At 37.3% G+C, this 14,426-nt stretch overlaps 1 protein-coding gene across 2 annotated transcripts in view; it reads right to left on the bottom strand.

Annotated features, from left to right (window-relative positions):
- SLC4A10 (solute carrier family 4 member 10) overlaps nucleotides 1-14,426 on the bottom strand; it is a 121,148-nt gene that overhangs the window by 69,787 nt on the left and 36,935 nt on the right. For both annotated transcript variants that reach the window (XM_062579218.1, XM_062579219.1), the window contains one exon: nucleotides 7,921-8,059. In XM_062579218.1, the coding sequence (XP_062435202.1) occupies nucleotides 7,921-8,059 (139 nt within the window). The remainder of the gene's footprint in view (nucleotides 1-7,920; nucleotides 8,060-14,426) is intronic.

Here is a 14,426-nt window from a genome sequence, read left to right as displayed (position 1 = left end):
GTTTTTGGATTTCAATTTATTCTTTGTTTGCAGGAAACATGAGCAAATTCCCCTGCCCGCTTCTTCCCACATAACATTGTATCTTTTTTCGAGGATGAATTCTGACCACAGAGGTGAAAAGAGAAGCGTATTAAGAAAGAATTACTATATACTACAAAACTTGGGTAATTCTTTGGCATACAATACTACCTCTATGACAGAGCAACCAGAAAGGATTCAGGAAGACAATCTGTGGCAGAGAAAAAGAAATTTTATAAACAGTAAGAACACAGGAAAGTATTTTCTCCTTTAAATTTCCATGCTGGAGTAAACACCAAAAGAAGAGTTTAATTTAATCACAACAAAGAGACATTGTTCATTTAAAGTAAAATACACAGACATATTCATATTTCATAGAGCCTCAATCCATTATCAACACCACGACTTTTCACAAAATACATTTTTATGAACTTAATTAGCTTCGGTATACTTAAGCACAAAGTTACTAATAAAGGCAATGAAATATGCAAAATTTACACCATTCTCCATTTAAAAATTCAGTTAAATCAAAATGAAAAAAAAACTCTCGGACACAGGCATGTACATGCACACATTAACCATATGTTAACACTTGGGCACAGTCCTTCAGGGCCTTATTCAGACAGCACAGCTATGTCAATGACATGAAATAGCATCTTAGAATCTAGTAGCATAATTGTATCTGACTATTTGAGTCTCATTATCATCTTTCACATGTGGTGTAACTCGGGACTCAAAGAAGTACATAGACACAAGAAACTGGAATGAACAAAAGTTTTCTGTTACTAGCCAGCTGGATGACTTTTCTGTTATGACTTTTTAAATTATTTACTGATATGAATTACATTAAAATATTAAAGAAAACATTAAAATGTTAAAACCAGAAAAGTTTGTTGGCATATGCAGAAGTGTTTTGAATTAAAGTTATTAAGTCTTCTAAGCACACACAGATATTACTGTGTAGAACCACACATCCTGCCAACGTGGGAAGGTTTGAACAGCTGTAGCCAGAGCACAAACCTCCATCGCCGGATTCAGTGGCAACGGCACCCTACTATTTTCTATATGGACTGGAAAGCAGAGATGTTGAGCAGTCTCACACCTTGAGGGCACCTTCACAGTTACTTCCTGGAAGCAGGGAAATGTAGATCTCTACGGCAGAGCAAATTCCAGCCTTATAACCACTTGCAGCACACTAACATGTTAGACATAGCTGTCCTCTTCTGTTCCTGTCCCATCTGTATGGGGATCCATAAAATGTGCATGTGTGCACTATTTTAGATAGTATTTCCACCTTCCCAGTCACTGTCTACTAGATTCTGATTCTAACCAGGCAGGAGCCCCTAGCCTCTGGGATCACTCATCATCTGCACGCTTTCTCTCTTAATGGCTCCTGTTTTTCACTTCCTCCAATTCCACTACAGGTCTCCTAATCACTTTCCCATCATTTTTGTATCCAATTTGCCCTCAGCTCTTCTTATCCTCCAAAAATTCTCCAATCTCCTTTGTCCAGCCCTCTCCTCCTCTTTGTATTTAAACATCTTCCCCTCCATTTTCTCTGTGCTAACCAACTTCCACGTCTCATTTTTGTCCCAGAGACACTTTTCTCCATCAGACTTCTAATCTTCATTCTCCTGATTGGAATCCTTCCTTCCCTCCATCTCCAGACCTAGTCAGGCTATCCCTTCTGGCTCTTCCATTTTTCCATAATCCTACTCTTATCAATTTCAAAGCCACAGTTTGAAAGCAATGAGCTCCAGTAACTTGGCAAAATTACAAAGTGAGTGAAGGGGGGGGGGGGAGGGAGAAAAAGGGTTTCTTTATTTTTTCATTTGCAGTTGCACCTGAACTCCCAAGGAAAAGGTTGTTCCTAGCTTACTCATGGTGCTGGTGTTTCCAAGCCAGAAATGTTAAACTTATTTACAGCCATAGTGTCACAGATGTGTTGCATTAATTGTCCTATTTAAACTATTGCCTCCATGGGTTTATGAACTGTCTACATTTTTGCCTTTTCATCCCTTTCCTCTTTCATGTTCTAGCTTATATTTAATATACATAGTTCTGGCTTATTATTTTTTGTCCATGTCTCTAATCCCTTTAGGAGTTTTACAAGATAACTATCTCCATGCTTAGGAATTTCTAATTATTTCTAGTGTAGCATCATCTTTGTGTTAGACTGACTCAAAAAGAGATTAAAAGTCATGCTAAACAATCTAAAAAGAATCCAAGCATAGATTCTTACCGAATCTCATTAGGAATCCCATACTGTCATTACCTTCTGTTTAGGTAAATATCCTTCAACATTGCTTATCTGACTATGCAGTTGCAGCCTGTCCTTGATATTATCTCTTTTGAACAGATCGATTTGAACAAAGGGATAAAAGAAAAACATGTTCTCGAAAATTTCATCAAAACAGGTGACTGGACAGAGGCAAGCAACCTTCCAGGTGTCAGAACCTAAGCTTCTGTCTCACTGGATGTCATATGGACAAAAACGGTTAGAAATGCCTAAATCATGAAAATAACTTTAATTAGTGTTCGTGTTGTTAATCAGACATCAAAGATACTCGAGTACAAGATAAAAATCCACAGAAAACTATTACTAGTGCCCATGTAATTATACTTGCCATACTATCCATCACATTCATCTGAGTTTCAGTCAGTTTGAATAGTATAATAATATAATGAGTTGCATCCAATTTCCTACTATGACTAAACCTTTGTGTTTAATCACACTACCCTACACTGTTAATTAATGAGCCACAGTCTAATATATACACTTTAAATCATACTCAGTTCAGTAAATTCTACATTTACAATAGTAATAACTTCTATTTTGATTTTTGATTACATGAATTCATCCAAGCAAATGAAAATTAAGTTTATCACCTTTTAGATTTTCAGAGTTATTCCTCTGTTACATCAGATAATCCATGCTTAACACACCAAATGAGAAATAGCAGCAAAAAAAGTGTAAAAGATATAAACCTTTAATCTTCATACAAGTACAAAAAAAAATGCTTGGAGAATGGAAGTTGTTTTAAAAATCAGAAGAGCATTTCAACAACCCTCCAAATTTATGTACAAGGTTAAAGGATAGAAAGGGTTTTAAAATCCAAATTCTGGCATGGATCCCAAGTTTGCCAGTTTCCCTCTCTCTCTAGTTTACCAAATTCCCTCTCTAGTTTCTTACAGAAGAAGAGAAATTTTAAGATATTTAAAATCCAGTTCTTTCTTTTGCAATCTGACTCCTTAAACCACCATGGTTACTAAATAAATGTCTAAATAAAATAAAAGAATAAAAAAAATCAAATAAAATTTTAGAATTTCCCAGAAGACACATATAGCCTGTGTGCTTGGGATATATTTAGAGCTATCTTAGTTCTGTCTGATCACATAGAAGAACAGCTTCGTTCAAGTGGTTTTGTTTACTGGTAGAGTCCTGCACTGGTATACCAAGGTAACATACCTGCTGGAACAAAACATCCCAACAAGAATTTTACCAAGATAAAACATACATGCATATATACTAGATCTTCTAAAGCCATTTCTATTGATTTTTCAGGAATCAATAAATAAGAAACTGGACATTTCACTGTAGACTTGATTACAACATTTTGGTGCAAAACATTAAGTTTGTGATGGTGAAGACTATCTGTGTTTCATAGTCTGCTATGTCTGCAGCAGAGAGACCTGGAGCATGTATTTTCTCACAACCTGTCAAGATATGTTATTAATGTAATCTCTTAGGATCTTTATCAGTTTCTACATGAGCTTTTGCCTATGTTGATTAGAAAATAAACCAAAGTAAACAAGCTTGTCAGAAACAAAGTAGAAGAGACAAACCTAAGTTTCTTGTGACCTAGAATGTTTGGAAGAAAGCTTAGTTCCAGTGGGGAAGATACCTTTGCGCTTTTTCTTACTGCTGCTTTTTCCCCAGTACATCCATTTTCTGACTGTTCACTATTAACTATTTACTTTCTAAACTACAAAAAAGAAGATAGCTTTCATAGCTTTGCAGTTTCATTAAAATTCAAGTCCAAATACTTTACTCAAGGTTTTAAAGTATCTTCCTATTTTCTTCCTTATTACATATTCTCTTCAGTTCCGGAACGAGCATGATATTCTCCTGAAACTTCCATTGAAATTAGCAGATAATTGAGGCCAGGTAGTTTGGGTAAGGTTTGTCACAAATCAACCACTACTTTCCAGGCATGATTGAAAGAGGCTATGAGGACAGATTTGAATAAGAAGCTAATGGCTAATTCCTAACAGCTGCAATTTGTAACTGTACTGTTGCATGTGTAATATAAGCCCAACTGCTATACCTTAGTGTGTTTCCTTACAAACTTACTGGAAATATCTTTTCAGGAAACAAATTATACATCATGCATCTCTATACATTTGTATAGCAGGGGCACATACAGACTATATTAGTAAGACTGACTATGGATTTTAAAAGGAACGTGCTTCTTTTGGCTTGAAATCAATTAATGGAGAAAAAATGATTAATTTTACCACCTCTTTATCAACAGAGCAAGTCATTCTATTATACTAGCTGAGTAATTCCATGAATATGACAGCTGAAGTCAGATCCTTGAATGGCTATAACAGCAGCGCACTTTTTTGGCCCTACTAATTCATCTACAGGAATGCTTTTGTCGATTAGTTACGTTAATGAAGAACAGGAAACAGGAGAATGGCATGCCTTGGAGTCTCTTAACAGTGGCAGGAAAAAAAAGTAAGTCTAGGCACAAACTTATTCTTCCAAACAAACGATAAAGGACCAGAACAGATTTACCTACAGAATACTGAGATCCAGTCAAATCTTATCCGTGGCTCCCTTTGTATGTTACTATTTTGACCAGCTAAGAAGAAAATGTCTCATATAATTGTATGCAGTTTGCTCGATATAGTTTAAGATTTTTAAGGCTGAACTGTGCATGCAATTTGAATCAAACAGAAAAACAGGAAAAGACAGATACATTGCCTTAAAGATTCAACCTACTCCTCATTCCAGCACTGCTTCGTGAAATTAATATAGAGCCACTTGTTGCCACTCCAATTAATGACGGAGCTTTTCTCTGTATTGCTTCTGTTTGAATTCATTTACCTAGAAATATGTCCAAAGCAAGCTACAAATATTGCCCATGGTATTTTCTCCACAGCTGGAAAAAAATTACAAGACCAGAACATCAATAAACTCAGGGTTTATCTTTTCCGTAACACGCTTTGAATCAAATCAGTGCTTCTGGAGACATGGGTCACCCACCAGTATTGAAAATGGTCCATCATAACTCCACGCAGATTTCCAGGAATGTTCTCATCCATTTCCTATACAGACATGAACACTTCCTGATCACTATTAGAAATACCTTATCTACTACCCTAGAAGTATCCTAGAAGATTATTTGCCTTTTTTATATTGGCACTTCACCCTCATTCTGTTATGTACTCTGTACACCATCTCTCTTCCCTTTCATCACCCCTCTCTTTGTGTGTGATATCCACAGTTATTTCCAGAGTGACAATACTTCTTAATTTCTTATCATCAGCAAGTTTTATCGGCCTAATCCTGCTTTTGTGCCATTCAGTAACAAAACTATTTAATAAGACTAATTCTTGAGAAAAGCTACTTGTCACTTCCCTCAACACTACTGTTTCAGCTTTCTGCACAACCTGCTGCACCTCTTCAATAACTAGTTCCTTATCCACTAATATGATTCTTGCACTAAAACACAGTTTAAGTAGTAAATTCTCATTGTTGCATCATACCAAATGTTTTACTAAAACAAATAAATTAGAGGTACTGTTTTTCCTTTGTCAAAAAACAAAAAGCAATTATCTGATTAAAGAATATTATTAAGCTGGTCTGACATGATACACCATTGTGCTGCATTTTACCCAATTTTCCATTTAGCTCAAAGTCTATAATTACTCTTTCCTTCAAATATTGTTCTAAGCCTTGCATACCCAACAAACAGGCCTATACCTGCTCAATACTTTTTTCCTTTCTCTAAATAGTGGTGCTGTATTTGCTATAGTGCAACATCCCACCTGAGAGATTCACAGAAAGTCCTGAGTTACTAGACCAATGATTTTGACTTTCTTTCAGCTTTCTAGGATGGAAATTATTGCTTCCTCTCATTTGCACAAATAAAGTACTTTGAATTTCACTTTCACCTTGGATATGGTAATTTCCTTGCCATATCCTTTCATATCAGCCAGCCACCGCATGTCCAATGCCGTCCAGGATTTTGAAATCAAGCTAAAAATAATCTTTTTCACCATTTTTTTCTGTATAGCAGTCCCATTCTTTCCTTGCTTTCATCCTATTTATAAAACTGAAAAAAATATATATTTATTTAAATTAACTACTAATTACTTACTCTATTTCAAGGTTTAATTCTGCTGGACTTTCACCTGTTCATACCTCACACTTACATTTTCTCACCTCAAAGATGTAGTTTTCTTGGCTGGTTTTTCTCTCTCCCCTTTTTCAACTATCTTGGCTTGTTTCTGTTTAACATCTTTGATCTTTTATTTAGCAAATGAGAATAGGAAGAGCAGTACACACAGACAGATTAATCTAAATAGGAATTTATTTCACCTACTGTCAAAGTCTATCTTGATTAGCTATTTATGTTAATGAAAATTTGTTTCTAATTTGTCAGACACGCAATTCTTTCATGATTTGCAGAGGGATTTTTTTTTTTTTTTTTTGTTGAACTAAAGAAGCTGCTAATTCTCTGCTTGAAAAATAACGTAAGCCATAGTGATTTTATTAATGACAATAGAAACTGATACCCTTCTTAGAAAAGGTCCTATATATCAGTATGAGAATACTGCAGATAATTACCTTGATTAGCTCTTCTCTCTCTGAATATTAATAAGATTATTTAGGAACACTACTATATTCATTTGGCAGTATAATCCCCACATGAGAATCTTCTACATGTAAAGATCTATACTTAGCTTCTATCCCTCCTAAGAGCACGTAAGGGAAGGGAAGGTCACAAAAAGATTCTGCAGCCTTCTGGGAAAGGATAAATTTGCAGCAAAATTAAAGGCAAAGCTAACAACCATTCTCATGGAAAACATCCCATGAAAGTAGTCCTCACAAAATCCTTTTGGGAAATCCAAATTTTTTATACTACCTAAGCCAAAGATGTGGTCCATGGACTTTTTGGCACCTTTGAAGAACACTGTCAGCAAATAATGGCAAGGGAAGAGGGAGTTAAGGCTCTAAGAAGAAAAACAAATCAAAGATTGCTTAGAAATGTAAAATTTAATGAAAGTAAACAAGTGATTCTCTCATTTAGGTGCTCAAGGAATGATTAAAAAAATACAAAAAAAATACTTTTCCAATTTTAATTTATTTTCAGCAGAAGCGCAATCTAAGCATTCTTTGTGTGCCAATTTTGTGGAAACAAAATAATCTAACACTGAATATTGGAAGTCTCAAAAGTGCCTGTTCACTGAAAGTTAGAACATGTGAATGTTTGAGTACTTCAGAAGTCATCCATTCCTTGCTTTAATCTTTTTATATGGGAAACGCTATCACTTCCTTGAAGATTCAATCATAATACAAAGTTTGAAAGCTTCTGAAAATGGTGAGCCAAAACATGGAAAAAAACAACTGTTACAATAAATGTTTGTTTACTTTGACTGTTTCCCTTGATATTCAGTCTGACCTATATATCATAAATCCAGATGAAAACATGTGGCTATAAGAAATGACAAATACTGTAGTAATACTAGCAGCCTGAAGATTAATATTACGGTTTTAACTGTTGTATCCAAAAATCTGTTCCCGTGCATGTCACAGCTTTGAAATCTCTCTTTGACGTACCAGCAACCAGTAGCCACATATAGCTTTAAAAAAAATCTGAAAACACTCACCTTGCTGTCTCCCTCCACTCAGCATCTTCTCCTTCACGCCAGCAAATTTCATCAAGCTCAGTGAAGAGATCATGAGGAATGTGTTCCTCATCATCATCTTCAGTTCCAAGAATAAACTGCACCCTTTGTGATGGGGTATCTGGAGGAAAAATAAAAAGATATCAAGTCCAGAACATTAAATTTACTGCCTCAAGTAAGCAGACAACTAAAATTTCCAGATTCTTCCACATACATCACTTAATGTTACACATAAAATATGATTATACTTATGATCTAAGAACATTTGTCCACAAACACCTTCAGATTGAGCGCTGTTTATTTACTGTAGTTGTCAAGTCTGCTATTTAAAAAAATGCATCTGACGATAGAATGCAATGTACAGAAGTATTTGCTAATGGAAGCTGAAATGATGTCAGTCAGAAAAAAAGTTAGCATAGATACAGCTGATAAAAGTCATTTACTTCATTGCTATAAAAATACTTTGCTACATCATAAGCCTAAATATACAGTGTTATACCTCAGCTCACAAAGCTGGTATATTAAATTAACATGCTCTGTTTTCCGTAGCAGAGATAAACTGTTAAGTCCCAGAAGAAACCTCCCTAAAATTTCAATATTTAATTAGGAACTTAGGAAAGAATATGTCATCAGTTCTACCTATCATCGCTTCACCCTTTGTGAACACTTACATGCGATTAGGGTGTTCCAGATGAACGAGCTATTTATCTGTCCCAACCTCCTCATTTTATTCTTCCTGTCTTCCCTTTAAATTTGTATTACCATTTCATAATCTCCTCACTACAGATCACTCCACAGATTTCATAGACCAGCTACTCCTATTTCATATTACTCAGAAATTTTCCAAAGTCAAAGAGCACCTTAATGTACTTGTATATTCATTTTTAATTGCTCAAATGTTGTAAGTCTAAAAAAATCCATTTGTTTATTAAAATGCAAATCTCAAATATTTACGTTTGGATCTGGATGGAACCCAGTCTCTTCAGAAATTGCTATTTTTTCTGCTAATGTATTTCAGAATTCTGAGAGGAACCAGAAATCCTTTGTGAGAGCTGACAGGGGTGAGACTGCCAGTCAACCGAAAAATTGATTATCCAACAAAACAACTCAGCAATTCCTTGAGCACTGTACAAATTAAGTTCTGTTTTACAACCATATTCCTAAGATAAGCTACACTATTTCCCATCCAACAGTGAAGAGCAACACTGTGCAAGACTCTTGAGCTCTTTAAATTTTTGGAATCTCTGGAAGATAGCACTCACTGGAGGTGAGAGCAAATACAGTGCCAATCAAAAATAATGAAATAGGTAACGGATAGAGTAGTTAAAATTATCCATAAAGGTTCCCTTTTTTCCTGTGGTAAACTTCTTAGAGCAATGAAACAGCAAAAATACATGACCATTTTCACTGTCACAAAATACTTGATAGTTTTTGAGGTCTATTTTCTCAAACATAGTGTAAAGATACAGTATGGCAAAATCTACCTACTCCCTCATAAAGCAAGGAAAAGAAAGCCAGGATGAAACATGGGGAAGTGGGGAAAGACAGACAGCCTCAGGTAATATTAGGAGCTCTGGAGGGCTGTCCCTAAAGGGGACAAATATTATCTTTGGTAAATCATTGAAGAACAGAGGTTAACTTCCTCCACTTCAGCCTTGTTTTTATTATTCTTTTTACTCTTCTCTCACTGTTCAATTCTCCTTTTTTCTTTAAGACCATCTCTAACTTCCCATTACTCTAGATCCACCCCCTCCAGCTTCTCTCTGCCTTTTTTTTCCCCCTTATCTTGTCATGTTGTTACCTTCTAGAGCAGGATAAAGTAAATAGAACTATCAAGATTTAATTTGAGACTAGAGAGTGCATTTTGGTCAAAAAGTGGGCAGCTTATTAAGACTAACTCCCAGAAGAACTAAATTAAATGAAACATCTTCTTACAAAGGACAGGAGTATATAATTAGCAACAGAACGTGGAAAACAGGCTATATCTGAAAAGAGCTGGACTGCAGAGCGAATCTGAGAACAGGCATTGCCAGGAACATGCAGTACTCTGGGTAAAATCAGCAGTAGGAACTAATTTACAGCAATAGCTACTGTTGAGCAATATGACTAGTGTCGTACAGCAGAGCTCCAGCTTTATGACAATTATTATATTCGTACAAATGCACATTTTTCAAAGTGGGAAGGAAAGCAGAGGATCAGAAATGCCTTGAAATCTCTTGAAGTCAGATAAGTGGTAACAACACAACACCTTAATGCTATGATTTGCTCTTTCTGGGTCTTCTGTGTAACATATGACTACTTTACTGACAGCAGTGAGAAATCTACGTAAGTGATAAAAAAGGCACTTAATTCTCTTCTTTCTTGTTAACACATCAGCAAAACTACTTGCTAGGTTCTGGATATCTTTCTGCTGCTGGTAACTCATATTTGTGTCTGAAATCCACAAAGCACAGCTTGATTTTCAGACATCGAGCTGGAATCTGAAACAAAAAATGTCCTACAATTTAGAATATGATGATTTTATTTCAAGGACTAAAACATAACAGAATTAAACAATAGTAGCAGAATACAAAGAAAAATCAGACCTCTTGGTTTTATTTATAAAACTGACTTAACAGGATTATTCATGTGAGCAATACCAGATGAATTTGCCTTTTATTCATAGGAGTAAAAATATCAAATATGTCACAAATGTGTTATATGGAAAATGAGTAATACGTGATTCAAAATCAATATGAAAAAATATTTCAATGCTGACTGTCACACTGTGAGAACTGAATCTCCAGTGTAAAGGTATAATATTTGCAAAATAGGAAACTCAATTTCTTCAACTCTAGGAAAACAGAAATTGGCCTGAGTACTATTAGCAGTCTTCTATCCCTACTTCAAGTAGAACAGCCAGGATTTAAAAAACTAATTTTTGTCATTGTTATTTCTGAAAAAAGCAATGAGAATAATCTCATTGAGAGGGGGACCAAGGTGCTTAATCATATTTCTATCACTGCCATTGCTTTACATCAGAGCCCAAAAAATTAGAAGCAACATGGAACTAAGCTGCACAAAAAGCAGCTGATGATTCTCCCAAGTAATTGGCTTATCACCAGCTCAGTAAACACTCAAGGACCAGCTGGAACCAGGAAGAAAGCAGTCTGGCACACTGCTAGAGCAGGAGCACTGTCGACAACCACCAGTGCTCTGCTAACCAACTGCCTCAGTCAGGAAAAGCTGAAGTAGCTTTCTGTTTGCTGTGGCTCTGCCAGCCCATGGGGGTCTCCCAGAGTCAGTGCTACACCTGGGTTTCCCTGGGCTCTTATCACCCATGAAGCACTCACACAGAACAGCTAAGGATCTCTGATATCTTAAAATCGTTGCATGTGCACTATACAGCTGTGTGTGCTTTAGTCTCTTTGGCAACCTGAAGCCCACTAAGGTTTTCTGAGCAAAACCTCTGAATTCCAGCCGTAAAAAAATTGTACCTTCACTGCACAATCAAAAGAGTAAAAACTAAGAGAGCCAGCGCTGTTGTCAAAAGCATGAATTTGCACTGGGATTCAGTACTGCAGAAAGGATCTAACCCTGCAGCAACCTGACCAACACACTACCATGATTACTCTCACCATGAAGTCACTAACATCTCTAAACTAAAAGCAAAATATGGGCATAGACTTGCAAAAACAACAGAGCTGAAAGCCAAAACTGCTGGTAACCTAACTTCTGAGTGGCAACAGGAAAAGCTGTTCCCTGGAACAACACTGAATGCAGACAGGAAGGAACAGGGGTACACACCACCATCCTGCCTTGCAAACTGTGACTGGCACTTCCCCCATTTAAACCACCCCAAGTATAAGGCCACTTCTGGGTGAGGACTGCTCCCCTCTTGCCACAGGGAACACAGTGAACACAAGACTCAGCATGCAGTATAGAAAGCAGGATCACTCTCAGTCCCTCCAGGTAAGTTCAGCATAGGAAACAACCTGCTCCACCCCACCACTCAGAGTAAAATACATCTCCTTCTCGGTGCGTGCCAGGATGTCTCCTGAGACCCACTGCCCTGCCCGCAGGCAGAACTGTATGCAGTCTGCCCAATTTGTATCAGAAGCAAAAACACAGCCTTGTGTATGTATAAAATGTACCCCAAGTTTTGTCCTCTGCTCTTGATAAAGTCCACAAAGGGTATAAAAATGTTCTGGCAACATGTTGCTCTATCAGCTCAATTGTCAGAATAGGATTTTGCAGTTTTAAGTTTGCTGAGAACCTGCCTCTAAGCTAAATAATAGTAGGCCAGTATTTCTCATAGGGACCAGGAAAGGTCAGTCAGTAAAGACAGGCTACACACAGGGTAGTGTGTAGTGAACTGATTTAACAGCCTCGAGAAAAGAGTTAAACCAGCTCCTTTTCAGGACAGCCTTATTTCATAATCCCCTTAAAAAAATCTTCATGATAGTAAGAGCAGATATAACATATAATATGCAACACAAGAACAAGAGAAGACCATGAAAGAGGACTCAGTAAACCCCAGTTCCCACGCTATGCAACTAGCTGCGGAGAGGCAAAGGCATGCCTGGGTCAAAAGTAGGCAGAAGACAACCACAGGGGAATCTCTGCTGAGCTAAAGGGTAAAAGTCCAAACAGCAGTGGATGGAGGTGGGGGACAGCCCCCACTCCTCTCCAAGGGGATTCAGCCAGTCTCTTGGTGAGTGGTGACCATTTGTCCACGTGTTTTCCACAACTCAGGAAAACTTCCCAGCTTCTGAGTCACAGCCAGCATCCCACCAAGGTCCCTACAATCTACTGGGCATGACTAGGCACACAGGATTCCCCACTTGCTGGTTCTCAAGGAATGGGCTGCAAAATTTTCAGGCAAGGATGCAGATTCTTGTATTTTGCAGATTCTCATGGCTGAAGCCTTTCAGAGTGGCCTCCAAGGAAAATGCAGATACTTCACTATCTTGTTAGTAGTTACCAAGATTTCTCTTAGTGATGAGTTGTGTGCACAGAATACAGAAACACCAATTTTTGGAATGCATAAATTAATATAACTTAAAATCTATTTATTGTGAAGTTTTAGTTGGAAAAATAGATAAAAGATGGCCCTTTAAAGCTTGGAGCTTTGCTGGATATACAGAAAAGAGAATAATGAGCAGGGCACAGACACACTACACGCTTCTACAAAGCCATTAAAAACTTAGTGTTGGGAAGAATTATTCCCTTCCTTGCTCTTCTGAAACATTATCCCAATATGTTTAATCTTGTTTTTAGGTAACTCTCTCAGAATTTTCTACACATTAATTGCTTCCATTTACTCCTCTGTAAACCTCCAGGCTATGACAAATAATCTTATCTTTTGGATCTGACAACAGGACTGTTCCTAAGCTTCTATTTCTCTCCTCCTTGCTTTAGATTCTTGTTCCTGCTGCTCTGATACACTATTTTAATTCAGATTTACTGAAATCTGTTCCACAACTGCCACAGATTCAAACTTCCCTCTGACTTCACCCCTGCGCAGACAAAACCTATATTAAGAGAATCCTCTTAACAACCATACTATTTACAAATAATTAAGTTTTCCCCATTAACAACCCACCACAGTTTGAGATTAGGTAGTGGATATAGTCACTGGATTCTTTAGTTACACTTATTTTCTCCTCCAGTAACTGAGACAAGTCTCCCCTGGTAAAAGTCTTCCATTGCAAATTCACCTTTTTGTTTGCATTACCTTCAGACAGCATTTCCTAAAACACTGTATAAAGTTCTCTGTTAGACTCACCTTGGACAGTAATCTCCAGCACTGCTCAGCCTCCCTTGCCACATCTGGTATCATGAGTTACACATTAAAGCCTCTTTAAAACTAGATAATTATTAAAGCTAGATTTTTTTAGAAAAACAAACCAAACCTTGTACAAGCCCCATCGCTTTCTATTCTAGAAGACACCACTGAAAGCTAACCCCAGTCCCACAGCTGCGTTCACTTTACCAGCACAAAAGCTGTCGTTAAGGACACCCTGCAGAGTGCAAACTCTCCTACTCCACAGTTTTAAACAGAAACATAAATACATTTCAACTCCGAAGCACTAGCACAAGAGACCTATTTCACTAGTTACAGGCAAAAACAGACACTGAAAACTGTCACTAAAATCCATATGTGTACCAAGCAAGTGTAACCCTACCAGCCAAAGGCAATCTGTGCCATACTTTCACAGCCACCATGAGCCCACCAGCTCATGGCCCTGCAGCTCACCAGTGCCGGCCCAGCAAATGGCACCGAGGAGCTGCTCGAGGCTAGGAACAGGGAGTTTTGCCAGATTTGTTTCAGCTCAACTGAACTCTGATTTAACTCACTGAGCAGCCACAGTACTTGTACCACCACAAGGAAAGCTGTGGAAGAAGGTATGAGCAGAACAGGGCCACTCTTTTCAGGGACAGTGCTAGTTTAAAATTGTCACGAAACTACAGACTTAGTTATAACAGCAGTATTTTGACTGGTAACA

Source organism: Rhea pennata, chromosome 6, assembly GCF_028389875.1.
Source record: "Rhea pennata isolate bPtePen1 chromosome 6, bPtePen1.pri, whole genome shotgun sequence".
NCBI classification, from domain to species: domain Eukaryota; kingdom Metazoa; phylum Chordata; class Aves; order Rheiformes; family Rheidae; genus Rhea; species Rhea pennata.
The sequence above is the reverse complement of the archived record's forward strand: the minus strand, read 5'-3'. Positions and strand labels throughout refer to the sequence as shown.